Genomic DNA, 16977 nt, shown 5'->3' on the forward strand with positions numbered 1-16977 from the left:
CAGGCTCCAGGCTCTGAGCTGTCAGCACAGAGCCCAACATGGGGCTTGAACTCACAAACTGCAAGATCATGGTCTGAACCAAAGTTGGACGCTCAACCAACTGAGCCACCCAGGCGCCCCTGTGGGCATACCTTATTTGGGATTAGCTGAACTTCTTGTCTGTAGATTTGTGTCTTTTGCCAAATTTGGGAAGTTCTCAACCATTTTTTATTCTTTTTTTTTTTTTTTTTTTTTTTTTTTTATGTACCACACTTTCTTCTCTCCTTGGTTTCCAATGACACAAACATTAGATGTTTTGATATTGTACCACAGGTCCCTGAAGCTCTATTTATTTCTTTTTCCTATCTTTTCCCCCGCTCTGTTATTCACATTAAATAATTTCTGTTGATGTATCTTCAAGGTCACTGACCTTTTCCTGTCATCTTCACTCTGCTATTATGCCCAGCCAGGAAGTGTCTTCATTTCAGTTATTGCACTTTTCTGCTCTGAAATCAAAATTTGGTTCTTTGTACCCTGTATTTCTTTGCAGAGACTTCCTATGTTTCCATTTATTTCCAGAGTATTTACCCTTACATTTTGTCACATTTTTATAGTAGCTGATTTTAAGTCAGATAATTCCAACAGTGCTGCCATCTTGACATTGGCATTCTGTAACTCTCTTTTCCCAGGCAAGGTGAGATTTCCAGGCTTTTCATAGGCCAAGTAATTTTCATTGTATCCTAGGCATTTTGAATATCATGAGACTCTGGTTCTTATATAAACCCTATGGATAATGTTAATATTTGTGTCTTATCAGATGATCAATCTACTTGGTTGTGTTCAGGCTGCAAGTTCCATTCAGCCTTTTGAAGTTCTAGTGTCAATGCCAGTTCCATTTATCAAAGCCTTTGCAGAGCTATTCAGATCTATCTGGTGGGTATGCCACCCAGTGGCCGGTCTGGGATTTGAATGATAGTTTTTTAGTTCCACTGTCAAACTTTTTGATACACGGGCCAAAACTAGATCCATGCATGCACAAATAGCTTGGGAACAAGCCCAGGAACTTATAAACAGCTTAAGAAGTCACTTCCCAAATGTTCCTTCTCCATGATTTCCCCTGTACTTCCTGGGTCCATAGGGCCCCCTTTTTCAGCCTTCTGGCCAGATAGCTGGGGCTTCATTTTCTCCTCTCTGTCACATATTTGCACAAAGGAACCTGTGTCCTAGGCCAGGAAGAGACTCAAAAGAGAGCAAGAGGGAGAGCGAGAGAGAAAGCAACAGAAATTCATCCTACCCTCTTGGGGACCACAGCTTCTCTGAATAAAGGAAAGATTCCCCTCCCTCAAAGTTTGACACCTATGGCCTCTTACTGTCACTACCAGCAGATTCCTTTCCTATTCCTCAAGCCTGATCTCGAGTAGAGGGCTTCTCCTAAAGTAAAGCTGATGTTTACTTCTGAGCTTCTGATTGCATTAAGACCAGGCCAGAGAATAGTCGACTTAAGAAACAAACGAACAATCAAACAAAACAGTAAACATTGCTGGTTCTGGGGTACTTTGAATTCTGGTCTTCTTCCCCAATCTACCTGCTCCTGTTTGCTTATCAAAGGCATCAAATGGTCCCACCATGCATTCTGTCCAAGTTGTTAGCTGTATTCAAGGGGAGACACGGGGTGAGTGTCTTTGCTCTGTCTCATTCAGAACTGGAAGTGCTATACCCATAACAACTAGCTTCATACTAGTCATTGTATTTTTCAGTTCTGGATTTCTAGTTGGTTGGTTTTTAAGTCTATGCCACTTTTTAAAGTTTCTAGTTCTCTGAAATTTTCAATCTTGTTTTTTTTTTTTTTTTTTTTTTACCTTCTTTGAATACGGGAAAAAGAGTTTTAGTTTTATAGCTCATGTCTAATAATTCCAAACGTTAGAAAAGTTGGAACCCCCATGGACACATTATATTATCTGCTGGTTTTGCTACTTCTTTTTCACATTTTCCTCTCTTGGTGTGCCTGCTTATCTTCATTTGGAGGCCAAGTGTTAATTTTTTTAACATTCATTCATTTTTGAGAGTGAGAGAGACAATGCATGAGCAGGGGAGAGGCAGACAGCGAGGGAGACACAGAATCAGAAACAGGCTCCAGGCTCTGAGCTGTCAGCACAGAGCCCGACACGGGGCTCGAACTCACAGACCGCGAGATCATGGCCTGAGCTGAAGTCGGACTCTTAACCGACTGAGCCACACAGGCGCCCCAGATGCCAAATATTATATTTGAAGTGCTTTTTAAAAATAATTAGAGGCCAGGGGCGCCTGGATGGCTCAGCCAGTTAAGCATCTGACTCTTGATTTTGGCTTAGGTCATGCTCTCACAGCTTGTGGGATTGAGCCCTGTGTAGGGCTGCACACTGATGGCACAGAGCCTGCTTGGGATTCTCTCTCCTTCTCTCTCTGCCCCTCCCCTGCTTGTGCTCGCTCTCTCTCAAAATAAATAAATGAACTTTAAAAAATACTTTGAGTCTTAAAGTGATACTATCGTCCTCCAGATGATTTTCGCTTCTTCCAGGTGCTTGAAGGCACCAGGTGTCTTGAATCACCTTAACCTAACTTCAGGGATTGGGATATGTGTTTGTCACCTGAGTAACTTAGAGCTAAACCTCAATCCCTGTGTGGGTAATTTACTTCTGGCTCACTATTCCTTCAGGGTCCCAACCCAAAGACCAGGGGGTTGACCAGGGCTACTACTCTTGAGACCACAGATGCCAACCTTTGTGTCCCTAGTCCCATAAGGCTGTGTCTAAAACACTGCTGAGTCTCTCATTCTCCTCTCCTGGAGTGGCAAACAGCTGCTATGACAAACACTGGGTTTGTCACCATTCTGGATTTCCATCTTGTCCCATATCCTGGGCTGCTAACCCTTCACTTTGTCCTTTACTTGCTGTCCTCTGTAGGGAAATCGGTCTGAACTAGCTAACCTAGCACTACTGGAAGCTGATATTCAATAAATGTTAGTTCCCCCTCCTTTCCGTCTCATGCTCGAGCCTAGGTGATGTTACAGTTCGTGCTAAACCAACCAAAGCAGAATACAAGACATAGAAGAGAAGAAAAAGTGTTGAGACGCTTTGAAAGCATCTGGGCATTAAGACTAGGACAGGAAGGGCTGCATTCCTGGGCTAGCCCACCATCTTACTTTTGCTTCATGCTCCCTGTCCTTCCCAGAATGGCTTCCTTCCTCTCTCCCACCTATCTGAACTCTTTCAACCTGGGGACATCATAGACACTCTTCCAGATCAGAAAAATTCTAGCTGATGCTTTTCTACTATGGTATTTCCAGCAATGAATCCTGTACATGCTGCCAACCAGCCTGGCCACGTCCCAGATGCCTTCCCTGGTCCTACTTCACCCTCCTTCCCTGGAAACCTACTGCAGTAACCATTCACCACACCCTCTGTCCTTGTGGTTTGGTGTAAGTCTAATGCCCTCGATTCACCAGATAATTCCTTGAGGCAAGGATCATGCCCCTCCTCAAGTCCCCCTCTCAGAAAATACTTGTATTCACGTATTCTCTGAAAACCAAAGATGCCTGATTATGGGAGGGGAGTTTCCAAATCTCGGTATGATCATCCCCAAGTCTGAGATCGCAAGACGTTCAGCAGCGCTCTCCCATGTCTACACTGTCCCCTCCAAAGACCTGGGAAGATGGGGCATTCCACCATGTCCCCACACTCCAGTACCTCAGCTCCAGAGATCTAAGCCAGTCTCAGAGAAGACCTCAGGTTAGGGCACTAACAAGCAGCCTTTGAGGATACTGGAGGCCAGTTCCCACTCATTAAGTACCTTCAGGGAAGATTGCTTCTGCCTGGGGAAAGAGCTGTCTACACAACATTACTGGGCTTAGGGGCAGGGGAGCATGATGTCTAGACATTCTTAACAACCCAAGAGGCCTCAGTCCCAGCACCTGCTCCTCATCCATATCCAATATGGAAGCCTCATCTAAACTGTCGGATATGTCCCCTATCTCCAGGAAAGGAAATCAAGACAAAGAAGGGGAGCAGTGGCATCAGAGCCCTGAGTCAAGATCCTTCAAGTACTAAACCCTAACAAGAGACATGCTGAGCCCGTATGAAGGAAGCATCAGAACTTAAAAAGAGGTATGAAAGAGGCTTGAATAGTGGAAAGGAATACCATGCCGTCAGGTGAGAAAGCTAAATATTAAGATATGGATTTTTCCAAATTAATTCTTATACTTACTATAATCCCAATCAGAATACCAATGATATAGAGACAGAAAGCACGTTAGTGGTTGCCTGGGTCTGGGGGTAGGGACACGGGTAAGCTGCAAAAAGGAACAGGGATCTTTTTGGGCTGATGGAAATGTTCGAAAATGGGATTGTGGTAATGCCTGCATAACTGTAAGTTGTGTGTATTAAATTGCACAGTTGAACTAGGTGAATGTTATAGTATATATATGACATCCCAATAATGCTGATTAAAATATATATCTAGCAAGTTTTACTAAAAGATCGTTCCAAATGCAAATTGCACTTCCATTTTCCAAGATTTAACAGGCTTTTGATCTTGTTAAAAACAGCTTACCACTTTTTAAAATGTGATTTAAAAAAAAAAAAAAGGTAAATATAGAGGTACCAAAAAACTGGTATGTGGGAATTTAAAGAATTTCAAATAGTGATTCTATAGTTTTCCTAGAGGAATGAACAAGAGAGAATAGCTAAGAAAATTTTAAAAGAAGTCTAAGAGGGTTGCTTTGCCAGAAATTAAAGCTACGATCATTCAAACAAGGCCATTCTGTTGTAAGAATCAACAAACACATTAACAGATTAGGATGAGTATATATACAGGAACTAAAATCGGCCTTAATGTGTATAAAAATTAGTATGTAAAGAAAGAATCACAAACTAATAGCTAAGAATTAAGTATTCCACAAATGATACTGGGGGAATTACCTACTGGCTAACTAAAAATCGAGCTGGAAACTGATGCTATGTTATATACTCAAATCAATTCCGGGTTAATTTAAAAGTCAAATGAAGATATTCAAAAAACAAAAAATTACTTGAAATGTCGACGAATACTTAATGAACCTTAGAACAGGGAAGGAATGCATAACCTATGAAAGAAATGGTTAAAATATCCATATTGTGGCACATTATTGCAACCATTAAAGTTTTCTGGATAATTTTTAGAAACCATGAGAAGATGCTCATGAAATACTGAGAAGTGAAGAAACCAGGTTATAAAACTGACTCAGAAGAACAGCACACATTACATTTTAAAAACAATAAACCTACATATACAGAAAGGTTGGTACATACACCAAGAGGCTTCTGGGTGCTGGAACTATAGGTGAATTGTTACTTTCTCCATCAAACTTGTAGGGTTCCCCCCTCCCCATATTTTTCACCATGACCATGGGTTTCTTTCATAATCAGAAAAATAAGGGTTTTTTTTTTTTTAAGACTTGGGAGAATAAGAATATGAAAAAACATGGGGCGCCTGGGTGGCTCAGTCGGTTAAGCAACCGACTTTGGCTCAGGTCACGATCTTGAGGTTCATGGATTTGAGCCCCGCATGGGGTTCTGTGCAGACAGCTCGGAGCCTGGAGCCTGCTTGGGATTCTGTGTCTCCCTCTCTCTCTCTCTCTGCCCCTCCCCAGCTCATGCTCTCTCTCTCTCTCTCAAAAATAAACACACATAAAAACAAACAAAAAGAATATGAAAAAACAATCAAATTCGGCCACTAAAAAGCAGCAGCTTCAACATGCACATAGATGTTAAATGTGTTTCTCACGTGTGTGATCTATTTCACAAATTTTTAAAGCACAGAAGAATGAAAGGCACACAAGCATTTTGTGGGAACAGTGGGACTGGTGCACCTGTCCCTCCTGAGAGGCAAGGAGGGCCCTGCCAGGAGGTGCAGCCCGGCTGTGGTGTCCCCACCCCTGTGGGCGGGGAGGCCACCTTCACTCAGACTTGGCTGCGGGCCTGGTCACTTCCCAAATGAGCTCCCTCGGGGCCCCTGAGGGCCATCCCTGCAGCAAGGCCCTCCTGTCCAGCCTGAGGACTGTCAGGCACACAGAGTAGCCCTGGCTGGGCCACTAGAAAGTCACCACACCGGCTGCCAACATCTCCAGAGACCAAGCGTGAGGGATGAGTCATGAACAGACTGAGTCTGGTTTGAGGTTCACTCCACCCCAAACCCTCTGAACTACTGTCCCCACGGACTCACTCAGCACCACTGAAAGAAAACCAGTTCCCCTGATCACCCTTAAAACTGATTTCTCCCTGGGGTGCCTGGGTGATTCAGTCTATTGGGCATCTGACTCTCAATTTCAGCTCAGGTCATGATCTCACGCTTCATGAGTTCGAGCACGAGTCAGGCTCTGTGCTGACAGCATAGAGCCTGCTTGAGATTCTCTCTCTCCCTCTCTCTCTGCCCCTCCCATGCACTCTCTCTCTCTCAAAATAAATAAATAACTTAAAAAAAAAAAAACAACCTGTCTCTCCCTCCTTTCCCGATGGAAGTTCTCTCCATGGGAAAGGCAGCCCCCCCAACCCCGTTGTCCGTGAAGCACCCCTTCCCTGTGCCCTCCATGAGGTCTGGGGGCAGGTGGCTTGTCCCTTCTGTCGTCTGCCCTGGCTTTTGAAACGCCCTTCCTTTCTGCCACTCAGAAGGAATACTGTTCACTGTAAAACCGCCTGCCGAAACTCCTGTGAAATAGCAACTGCCCTCTGCTCCCTGAAACAAGATTAGCACGGACCAAATGGGAGAGCTTCTTCTGTAGCGCCTCTCAACCCTGTCCCTCCCCGGTCCCCAAACTCCTTAATGCTGTCACCCCCCTGCCTCTCTCTTTGAAGAGTGGATACCCCCATCCCTACCTCCACACAAAACATCACAACTAGTCTGCTGGCTACCCGACCCCTGAAAATGATGGCACTCCTGTTCCCACATGGAAGAGTTAGCATCTATATCCCCCATGGTAGTTATCTTTTATCTCCTGCCATTTATTTAGTTCTTAATATGCATCCGGCCCTGTGCTGAGCACAGACTCTCAGTAGCCTTATGAAGCAGGTAGTATTTTTATTCTGATTTTACAACGTGCCCAAATCACAAAATGTTAAGCATATAGTCAGCTTAAGCCAGAATTTCCTGGACAGTTGCTATATGTTTTTTATTTACTTATTTTGAGAGACAGCAAGCAGGGGGAGGGGCAGAGAGAGGGAGAGAGAGAATCCCAAGCAGGCTCTGCTCTGTCAGCACAGAGCCCAGTGCGGGGCTTGAACTCACCAACTGTGAGATCGTGACCTGAGCCGAAGTCGGACACTTAACCGACTGAGCCACCCAGGCGCCTCTGATATATATTTTTTTAATGTTTTTTTTTTAAGTTTATTTATTTATTTTTGAGAGAGACAGATACAGTGCAAGTGGGGGAGGAGCTGAGGGAGAGAGGGGGAGGGAGAGAGAGACAGAGACAGAGACACAGAGAGAGAATCCCAAGCAGGCTCCGAGCTGCCGGCACCTATGCAGGGCTCGAACCCACCAACAGTTGATATTTTTAAAAATCTTCTGCTAAGCATCCAGGTCGAGACCCCCTGCACACTACAGTGCGCTCCTGTTCCTCAGTCTCCCCACGAAACGCTGCTGCCTCAGTATAGCCCACAGAAAACTCTCCACAGGCTCTTTCCCCACCAAAGAACATCATTTTCCTCTCCCTCCCTCTGGGACACGGTCCCTTGGCCGTGAGCCCCCATGCTGTCAGAGGAGAGCGTCAGAGTCAAGCTGTGCTGCCCTCAGGGCTGGCATCTGGAGACTGGCTGGAGTGAGGGCCAGGCCTGTGGTCCCCTGCTCCTGGCGGGCACTCCATCACCACCTCACCCCCTTCTATAAATAGCCCACTGCTCGCTGGCCGCCGAGCTGCTGGAGCAGGAGTTTCCATGAGGTCAGCTTCCCAGAGCAGCCTCTAGGCACCCAACACCCACACTTACCTCTCCTGGAGTCCTGTGGCCTCCTCGCCCCTGCAGGGGGCTGTCCCGGGTGCCGTGTCTCCGCCGGGCAGGGGGTGTGGGCACTTGGGCAGAGGCCTGAGGTGAGGCCTTGCCTAAGGGTTCTGGAGCCTGGCCCAGCGAAGAATCGGGCATGCTGTCGGTGGCAGGCTCCTCTTTGGGCTTTGGCGGAGCAAATCTCCTCCTGTTGAAAGGCCTAGTCGGCTGGCCAGGGGCAGCAGGCCCCCTTTCACCCCCGGCCTCGCTGGGTACCTTCCCCGAGGACGTCTCTCCGGGCGCCCGGCCACTTGGGGCCTGGGGCCCCTCCTTCCCCTGAGGCCTGCTCCCCCGGTTAGTCTCCAGATACAAGTCCTTCAGGGGGAAATACCCTTCCTGGTCTGCGCCTGGGGCGGGGGCCTTCTGGGCCCGGTCCGGAGTGCCCACAGCCGCGTCTGGCTTCCTGGGGCCATCCACTCCCGAGGACGCAGGCCCCCGTGCAGCCCTGCCTCCGGGCCGGGTCTGAACCTGCTCCACGTTCACGGGCCCCTGTGTCCCCGGGGGCTCAGGCTTGTCTGAACTCGGGGCACGGTTTTCAGAAGAACGGCGGCTTCGAGCTGCCTTCTCTAACTCTGGCTTCCGCAGACCTTGCTTAGGTTCCTCGTCTTTCTTTTTCTTCTTGGCCCCAGACTCCTTCTGGGGGGCTCTCTGAGGCGCCAGCTCCATGGCCTCGTAGATGTACGTCAACAGGCCGTGCTCCCCATCCTCCCCGTTCTCCGGGACAGCCTCCCCGTTGGTGGTCACCTCTCCGGGCACAAAGCTGTTGATCAGCCCCAAACCGGGGTGCCCACCAGGCTCGGTCTCTTCCACCTGCCACACCGCCGGGGTCCCGTCCTCAGCCTCCTCGGTCGGGCCCGGGGGCGCAGGCACCTCAGCCCCGCTCAGCCGCCGCTTCCGCTGGAAGCGGTCGGGGCTGAGCTTCCGCAGGGTGTCGGCATCTCCCGCCACCTCCTTCCTGGGCTTCCAGCTCTGCTCGATCTCCCGCAACTTTGCCGCAGCCTTGCGCTTCAGCTTGGCGAACCAGCGCTGGTGGATCTTGTACTCGGTCATGGTGCCAACCTCCAGGACCCCCGAGCAGGACACGATGCCCTTGGTGTTCCGGGCAGACGCCTGGTAGATGGCCGCATCTTCCTCCTGACACCTAGACGTAGGAGCAGGAGATGCCGACCCGGCCCTCCTGCCAGGCGAGAGGCCCCACGCCCCACAGCCAGCGCCTCCCGGAGCTGAGCACGCTGCCCCGCCCCCCACGGGTCCCGCCCTGAGCGCCACCCCACCCCCCCCAGACATCACCGTGTCATCCAATGTACAGATAGGGAAACCGAGGCCGGCACCAGGGAGGGAGCTGGCCCAGGTCATGCTGTTCCGGGAGGGGATTAGACTTGGGGCCTAGGAGAGCTCCCTTCACAAGCAGGTGACCCGCATAGCCCCCTTGTGAAGTAAGGATGACACAGGAGCCTTTTTTTGGCAGCTGACCTCATGCAAAATGTTTCTACGGGGCAGGACCTCCTCTGGTTGTGCTCCACTCTCGGGCTGTCAGAAACGCTCCCGCCCCGGCCAGAGGGGATCCCAGGCACCGGTGGGCAGACACGCCTCGCCAGCAGCAGGTTCGACTCCGCAGCAGAAACCACCCCCACCCTCCTCCACCCCTGGATCCCGCCTGGGCATCTGCGTCCAGGTGGGCCCTCTTCTGACGGGGCCAAGGGACCCTCAGGCGACCAGAGAGGCCGCTTTCCCCTCACCTGTAGAGCTGCAGCGTGTGACGGTTGCCCTGATGCATGATCTCGTATTTCGGCAAGCCACAGTAGCGATCTAGCTGGACGTCATCCTTGTACCAGGTCACCTCCGGCTCTGGGTATCCTACGAAGGGGGCAGGAGACCGGGTTGCGGGAAGACCAGTTCCAAAGCAGCGGAAGGGGAGCACAGAATCCCCGGACCACCGGAAGCACCTGGGCTGGCCCGCCTGCCCCACCCGCCGGAAGAGAAGGGCTATCATTTGGCTCAACTCATTTGCAGAAGCCAGGCCACGTCAGGGCTGAAAACTGTGCCCCCTTCAGCAGCTGGAAGGCAAAGAGGGAGGAGAAACTTCCTCACTTCCTGGTGAGAAGGGAAGCAAGAAGTTTCCAGAAAGCCTTGGCTGGTAGAAATAAGCCTCCTTCCTTCAGCGTCCTGTTCCACATCCTCAACCGCGGTCACAGCTCTATCCTCAGAGATGCCCCCGCCAGTACCCCAACACCAAGAGCCCTCCTACTTCCTGCCCAGGTTGCTGAGCTGCTGGTATTATTTGATGACACGGCTAAAACACACCCATCCACCCATCCATCCACTCATCATCCATCCATCCCTAACTCCCTACCCGCTCCCACTGCCGTGAGGCCGACCAAGGTGTCTCCCCAGCCCCTCTCCCGGCAGGGGGGACTTCTGGGAGAGCTTCCAACTGTCAGAGTCACGATCCCTGCCTCCAACCCCACGTGGCTGAGGGGTCCGGTGATGGACACCAATCAGCTAATCCAATCCAGTTATTTGACCCAGGTTTTAGGAATCAAGACCTCGAGACACTCTACCCTTGGGTCTGGAACTGTAACCTCAAAGGAGGGGGCAGCCCCGTTGTCCTCACGGACCAGCCTAGAGCAAGATGGAAAGATGAAGCTCGTATTCAGAACAGAATAAGAGATCAGAGACAGACAGACAGTCTCAACACCCTTCCAAATATTGAGTCCACGCCTCACGTGGACACAGCTGCACTCCTCAGTCCCACAAGAAGCCCGTCTAGCCTTCCCGTGAACTCGGCTTCATTTTTTTTTTTTTTAATTTTGTTTAAAGAGACAGAGTGTGAGTGGGGAAGGGGCAGAGAGAGAGAGAGGGAGACATAGAATCTGAAACAGACTCCAGGCTCCAAGCTGTCAGCACAGAGCCTGAGACGGGGCTTGAACCCACGAACCGAGAGATCATGACCTCTGCCAGAGTCAGACGCTTAAAAAACTGAGCCACCAGGCGCCCCGCCTGCTTCATTTCTTAAGCTGACGCCAAGTGATTTCCACTATTTATGAGAACTCAGAGACCCCTAACACACACGCCCTCCAACATATGTATTCTGTGTGTGCTGACTGCCAAGAGAGGATTATAAAGATATAGAACGTCACCACCAGGGTCTCTGCTCTCCGGGAACCCACCGAACAGTAGAAAAGATCACACGGGGCTCACCTGCTCTGTCTGCCCTGCCGTCTCCGGGTAAACTGCCCACATTCCTACCTCCAGCCGACCCCACTGGATCCCATCTCCTCCTGCCTCGTCAAGGACATCTCTCCAACAGTCGCTCCTGCCCCCTCCCGTGTCATCGAACCATTCCCCTCTACTACACGACTCCCGGAGGCATGCAAGCCTGCTGTATGGATTTCACAGAAAAGTGCTTCGGAAGTGCCATCCGCACTCTGTCTCCTCTCCCTCCCCATCCAGTTGGGCTTCTGTGCTCCCAGGCGGCAGCAAAACTGTTCCTGTCGAGGTCGCTCACGACTCACACATTGGCCAAATCTACGGGCAATTCCTTTTTTTTTTTTTTTTTAATGTTTATTTATTTTTGAGAGAGAGAGACAGAGCAGGGGAGGGGCAGAGAGGGAGACACAGAATCCGAAGCAGGGTCCAGGCTCTGAGCTGTCGGCACAGAGCCTGAGACGGGGCTTGAACTCATGAACCGTGAGATGGCGACCTGAGCCGAAGTCGGGACACTGAACCGACTGAGCCCCCCAGCCGCCCCCAACTGGCAATTCTCGTGCCTCATCTACCGAATCTGTCAGCATTGCCCCCCACCCCCCCGCTCCATTTCCTGAAAACTTTTCCTCACTCTTATGGAGTGCTCTTCCTCTTTCCTCGTCTGTCTCTTCTCCTAGACCCATGTCCCATGAGGGCAGGAATCCTATCCTCTTTACTGCTATATCACCGCCACCTAAGATCGTGCCTGGCACGTAGTAGTTACTTAATAAAACCCTGCTGGATGAGTGAGTAAAGGAGTGAGTAAGGACACGAGCAAACAAACAAGCAAGGGACAGATGGGGAGGGTGTGCCTGACGTAGGAACCGTAACAGTACGGTGTGGGGGTGGAAAGCAGAGGACACGCCGGGGAACGTACAGGAACAGGGAGCAAGGGAGGCGAGGCGGCAGCTGAGGCGGCCAGGAACAAACTCTGGGCAACCCTGACTGTAAAGTGAACCCCATGTTTCCACTGTGAGCTAAAGTCCCTGGTTACATCACCGCGTGTGGCCGGGGCCAGCACAGGTGTCCTCACCATCCTGTGTGATGATCTCATCCCTCCGAGAGCCCGGCTCAGAGCCTCCCTGCCCCATGATCTGCCCAGTAGGGCCTCAGGGTCCAGGGCACCTGAGTCCAGTCAAGCTGGGGCAAGGAGGGAGATACTGAATGGGCCTCACAGCCCGAAGGCGGAGGCCTCAGCGTCCGTGCCGTCCTCGGGGTGCCTCTTTGAAACACGGGGGACAACCTGACAGCTTAGGGCTCCCTGGCAACAACGGGTTTGGACGGAAAACATCTCCTTGTCCCCTGGATGATACGAACTGTCTTCCAAAACACACAAAGGCAGGAAAGGTCCTTCCTTCCGAGCGGCCCACGCGTGTGCCCACAGGCAGGCATGCGCACACGGAAACAAGCTGTAGCCAGGGACACCCCCCCTCCCCCGCCGTGGTGCTGCAGGCCGGGACCTCTGCCTCACAGCCGGCAGGCCCGAGTCTGGAACACCAGCCCGGGGACTTGCAACCTTGTCCCCACCATCCCCAGTTTGAGAAGCTCAGATTGAAGAGAGAAATAACGACAGATGTCAATGTAGAGTTTTCAAAGAGCTTTCAAATGTAGTTTCGTTTGGCCCTCCTGTGAAAACAACTGCCAAACATTTATTGAGGACTTTCTCTGTGCCAGCTACTGAGCTGAACGTTCTTCGTGCGTCATCTCGTCGGATCCTACACAGATCCTACGGGAACGTACTGTTATTAATCCCAGGTGTAAAAGATGAGGAAATCCAGGCCCGTGAAATTAAGGCCTCTGCCCCAAACCATCCAGCTGATACGCAGAAGACCCAAATTCAAATCCCTCTTTTCTACAAAACAGGCAGGTCTGGCATTTCAACCCCTGTTTTCCACAAGAGGAAGGTGAGGCTCTGGGAAGCAAAGGAACTTAGCCAGGGTCACAAAGTTGGCACATGACAAGGCACGTGGCTTTTCCATTTCCTTCTACCAGCGCCCTTTCCAGTGAGGACTGCGGGACCAATATGTAAGTGTTTATCCCCAGGAGTCATTACACTGGACTCATTTCTCTACAAAAGGGCCTTTTTCAGGAACGTGGTTCTGTCTAAAGGCTCAGTCCTCTTCCTCCTCCTGCCCCAACGTCTGTGCGTGCACACACACACACACACACACACACCAACATAAAATCCAGAGTCGGGGCACCTGGATGGCTCAGTTGGTTAAGCATCCGACTTCAGCTCAGGGCATGATCTTATGGTTTCTGAGTTCGAGGCCTGTGCCAGGCTTTGTGCTGACAGCTCAGAGCTTGGAGCCTGCTTCAAATTCTGTGTCTCCTTCTCTCTGCCCCTCCCCCGCTCTCTCTCTCTCTCTCTCTGTCTCTCTTAAAAATAAATAAACATTTAGGGCACCTGGGTGGCTCAGTTGGTTAAGCACCTGACTTCGGCTCAGGTCAAGATCTCACAGTCAGTGAGTTCGAGCCCCGTGTGGGGCTCTGTGCTGACAGCTCAGACAATGATGGACAACCTCAAGGACACCAGCATTCTGGCCAGAGGGGCCCTGGGGGAGACAGCAGCCAGAAGGCCGAGTCAAGGCGAGCTAACCCCCCATACGCCCACTCTGAGGGGGAAGAGCCTCAGGGCTGTCCATCCCTTCTCCAGGACCCCGAGGGCTTCCCTCAGAGCTCCACGAGCAGGACAACCGGCACAGACCCCTCTCCCTCACGTGCTGTTAGGTTCGGACCCACCGGAAAGTATCACCTGTCCCTGGCAGGGCCCTGGTGGGGCTGACTCATCACCACCTAGCTCAGGGGATGCCAGCAGCAGGGTGGGAGGCAGACAGGCACGTGTGGTCACTCCTTCCCCACACACACCAGCCGGGAGCACCACACGAGTCCCACAGGGAGGCCAGCCTCAGCCATAGGTCTATCCACCATCCACCTCTCCAGGTTGGGAGACCCAGCCCCTGTCTCCTTTGTTCTCTGATCTTTCTGCATCCCCCTTTGCCCTCCCCTTTCTTCCCCATACAGTCCACATTTTCTCCTTGCTCACTGGAAATGGCTTACTTACTACGGTGATCGCAGAGGCCCCTTCCCTAATCTGCTACATAAAACTCAGGTGACCCGAGATTGCTTGGGGTGGGGGAAGGGGCAACAGCGGGGAGGAGGAAGTTAGTTACAATAGAGGACTGAGGTATGGATGTTAGACACAGCTAGAGCCCTGGAAATCCCACAGCCCCAAGTGGGAGTACTGTAGACCCGAGCATGACAGGTGCTCCCGAGCAGAAAGGAGACCACGGTCATCTAGTGGTCTCATGAGACATGGATGTTGTCTCAACTGAGGGGATAAAAGTTTGCTCCTTTGGGTGGGGCTTAAAACAGGGCAAAGCCTCGTGATGACATCGGAGGCACTTAATAAAATGCCCCAGGAGTCTGTAAGTCAGGATCCTGTCTGGCTTCTCCACTTTGCTCTCAGAGTCCATGGCTCCGAAGGGCAGAATGGAAGAGGGAGAGGAGGGAGAGCCGTCCCTGGTGCCAGCCCCTCTCTGGTGGCCCAAGGCCCCTGCAGCAGCATCCGGGCTTGCTCCAGAGAGACCCGGTGTGCTAGCTTTGTGCTCTACCCTCTCAGATCTCACAGGCTTCTTGGAGGGAGAGATGTGCGAGCAGGAAAACAGGTATCGCCAGAGCTCTCTGTGGAAGTGCTGGAGATGATGTCCTAGAGGATAAGCCTTTTGGGCTGGACTTGGAAAGATGAGAAGGAATTTTCCAGGCAAAGGAGTAGGCTTCTAGGTAAAAAGACAGAGTGAAAACTCTGTCTACAAAACCCACTACAAGTACTCTAAAGAGATTTTGTATTAAAAGATGTGAGACCACAGGGACGGGGAGAAGGGGTGAGGCGAGCAGAAGGAGGAACAATAGTTTGAAGGTCGGAAAGCAGATGGACAAGCAGAAAATGACTCCGCAGACCCGGGACAGCTGGCCTCTTAGGCAGCAGCGGGGGAACGGAGAGCTACCCTTTGAACACGGGCGCATAAGTGCTGGCAACCACTTGCGGGGAAGGGGAAGGAGGAGAGATTATAAGTTGCTTGAAAAGCGATCGGATCTCTGGATCCCCTCACCCCGTCCATACCACCTAGGTAACGGCTCCTCCCCCCTACGCATGGCCAAAGGTGAGGTTGATTATCTGGAAAGGTAAAACTTTAGCCTGAGGGTAAGCCAGCACTGCTGAGGGCATGACTACTCCAGGGAAAACAGAAAAATGTGATGACTGTGCATAAAATAAATGCTCTCTGGTGAGAGCCCACCCAACCCTCTAATCTGAATCTGCACAGTTCCCGGAACATCTTTACCCTCCGGGCAAGATACGGGAAGAGCATTCACTAAGGACTCTAGCCAGTCCATGATGAAGGAATTAAAGAAACTTACTTTGTCAGTTCCAATGCTGCCAGATCCCAACCTACAAGGAAGCCCCAGGTTTTCAGGCCCCTCCCACTTGCTCAGAACTACCAGCTTTTTAGTCTCCACTCTTAACCACTACCTGACAGCCAAAGACCCCTAGGTATCTAGGAAAGCCTATACATAGAAGATGAAGGACCAAAACCATTAAGTTAAACTAAAAAAAAAGCAAATTGGAAGAAACCCAAGCTATGCAGGGAGAAGGAAATTTTAGAAAGCCATCATTACTAGTCTCAGAGATCTAAAAGAAGACATTACATTCATAAAGAAAATACGATACCACAGTAAGAATATTTTTAAGGAGCTCTTAGAAATTAAAAACCCAGTGAAAGGGGTGCCTGGGTGGCTCAGTCAGTTGACCGTCAACTTTGGCTCGGGTCATGATCTGGTGGTTCTTGAGTTCGAGCCCCAAGTTGGTCTCTGTGGTGACAGCTCAGAGACTGGAACCTGCTTCAGACTCTGTGTGTGTGTCTCTCTCTCTCTCTGCGCCTCCCCTGTTTGCATTCTTTCTCTCTCTCTCTCTCTCGTTCTCTCTCACTCAAAAATAAATTCAAATAAGTAAACATTAAAAAATTATAAACATTAAAAAAAACAGTGGAAGAGTTGAAAGATAACACTGAGGCAATCTGGAAAGTGGAGCAAAAAAGACAAATCAATAAAAGGGGGAAGAAAGAATAAGAAAATAAAAGAATGAGTCTAGGGAAGCAGATATTCACATAACAAGAGTTCCAGAAAGACAGAACAGAGAAAACAGGAGGAAGAAACCAACATCACAGTAATCTCAAATTTCCCAGAACTAGAGGCCATTGGTTACCAGATTGAAAGTGTCCAAGCATGCTCCAGGATGAAAAGACACCCATATCAAGATACATCATTATGAAATACCAGAACATTCTTACAAGCCTCCAGAGAGGAAAAATAAGTTTCCTGCAAAGAGTGAGGAATAAGAACCGTCTTCCTGCTCTGAATGCTAACACTGGGAGCAAGAAGGCAATGCAGCAATGTCTTCAAAATTCTGAAGGACAATTATTTTCAACTTAGAATCTAGACCCAGCCTGTTAAGTTTCTCAGGACCCATGATGGGGGGTGGGAGGGAGGGGAGGGTGGGTGATGGGCATTGAGGAGGGCACCTGTTGGGATGAGCACTGGGTGTTGTATGGAAACCGATTTGACAATAAATTTCATATATTTAAAAATAATAATAATAAAAATAAATTGAGTGTTTAGACCATACAAAAAAAAAAAAAAAGAATCT

At 50.3% G+C, this 16977-nt stretch overlaps 1 protein-coding gene across 1 annotated transcript in view; it reads right to left on the reverse strand.

The window, feature by feature from the left end:
- Positions 1-16977, reverse strand: part of ALPK3 (alpha kinase 3) — a 53137-nt gene that overhangs the window by 23846 nt on the left and 12314 nt on the right. The window contains exons 4-5 of the mRNA XM_042940911.1: positions 9767-9884; positions 7974-9168 (exon numbers count right to left, since the gene is read on the reverse strand). Of these exons, the coding sequence (XP_042796845.1) occupies positions 7974-9168; positions 9767-9884 (1313 nt within the window). The remainder of the gene's footprint in view (positions 1-7973; positions 9169-9766; positions 9885-16977) is intronic.

Source organism: Panthera leo, chromosome B3, assembly GCF_018350215.1.
Source record: "Panthera leo isolate Ple1 chromosome B3, P.leo_Ple1_pat1.1, whole genome shotgun sequence".
NCBI lineage: Eukaryota > Metazoa > Chordata > Mammalia > Carnivora > Felidae > Panthera > Panthera leo.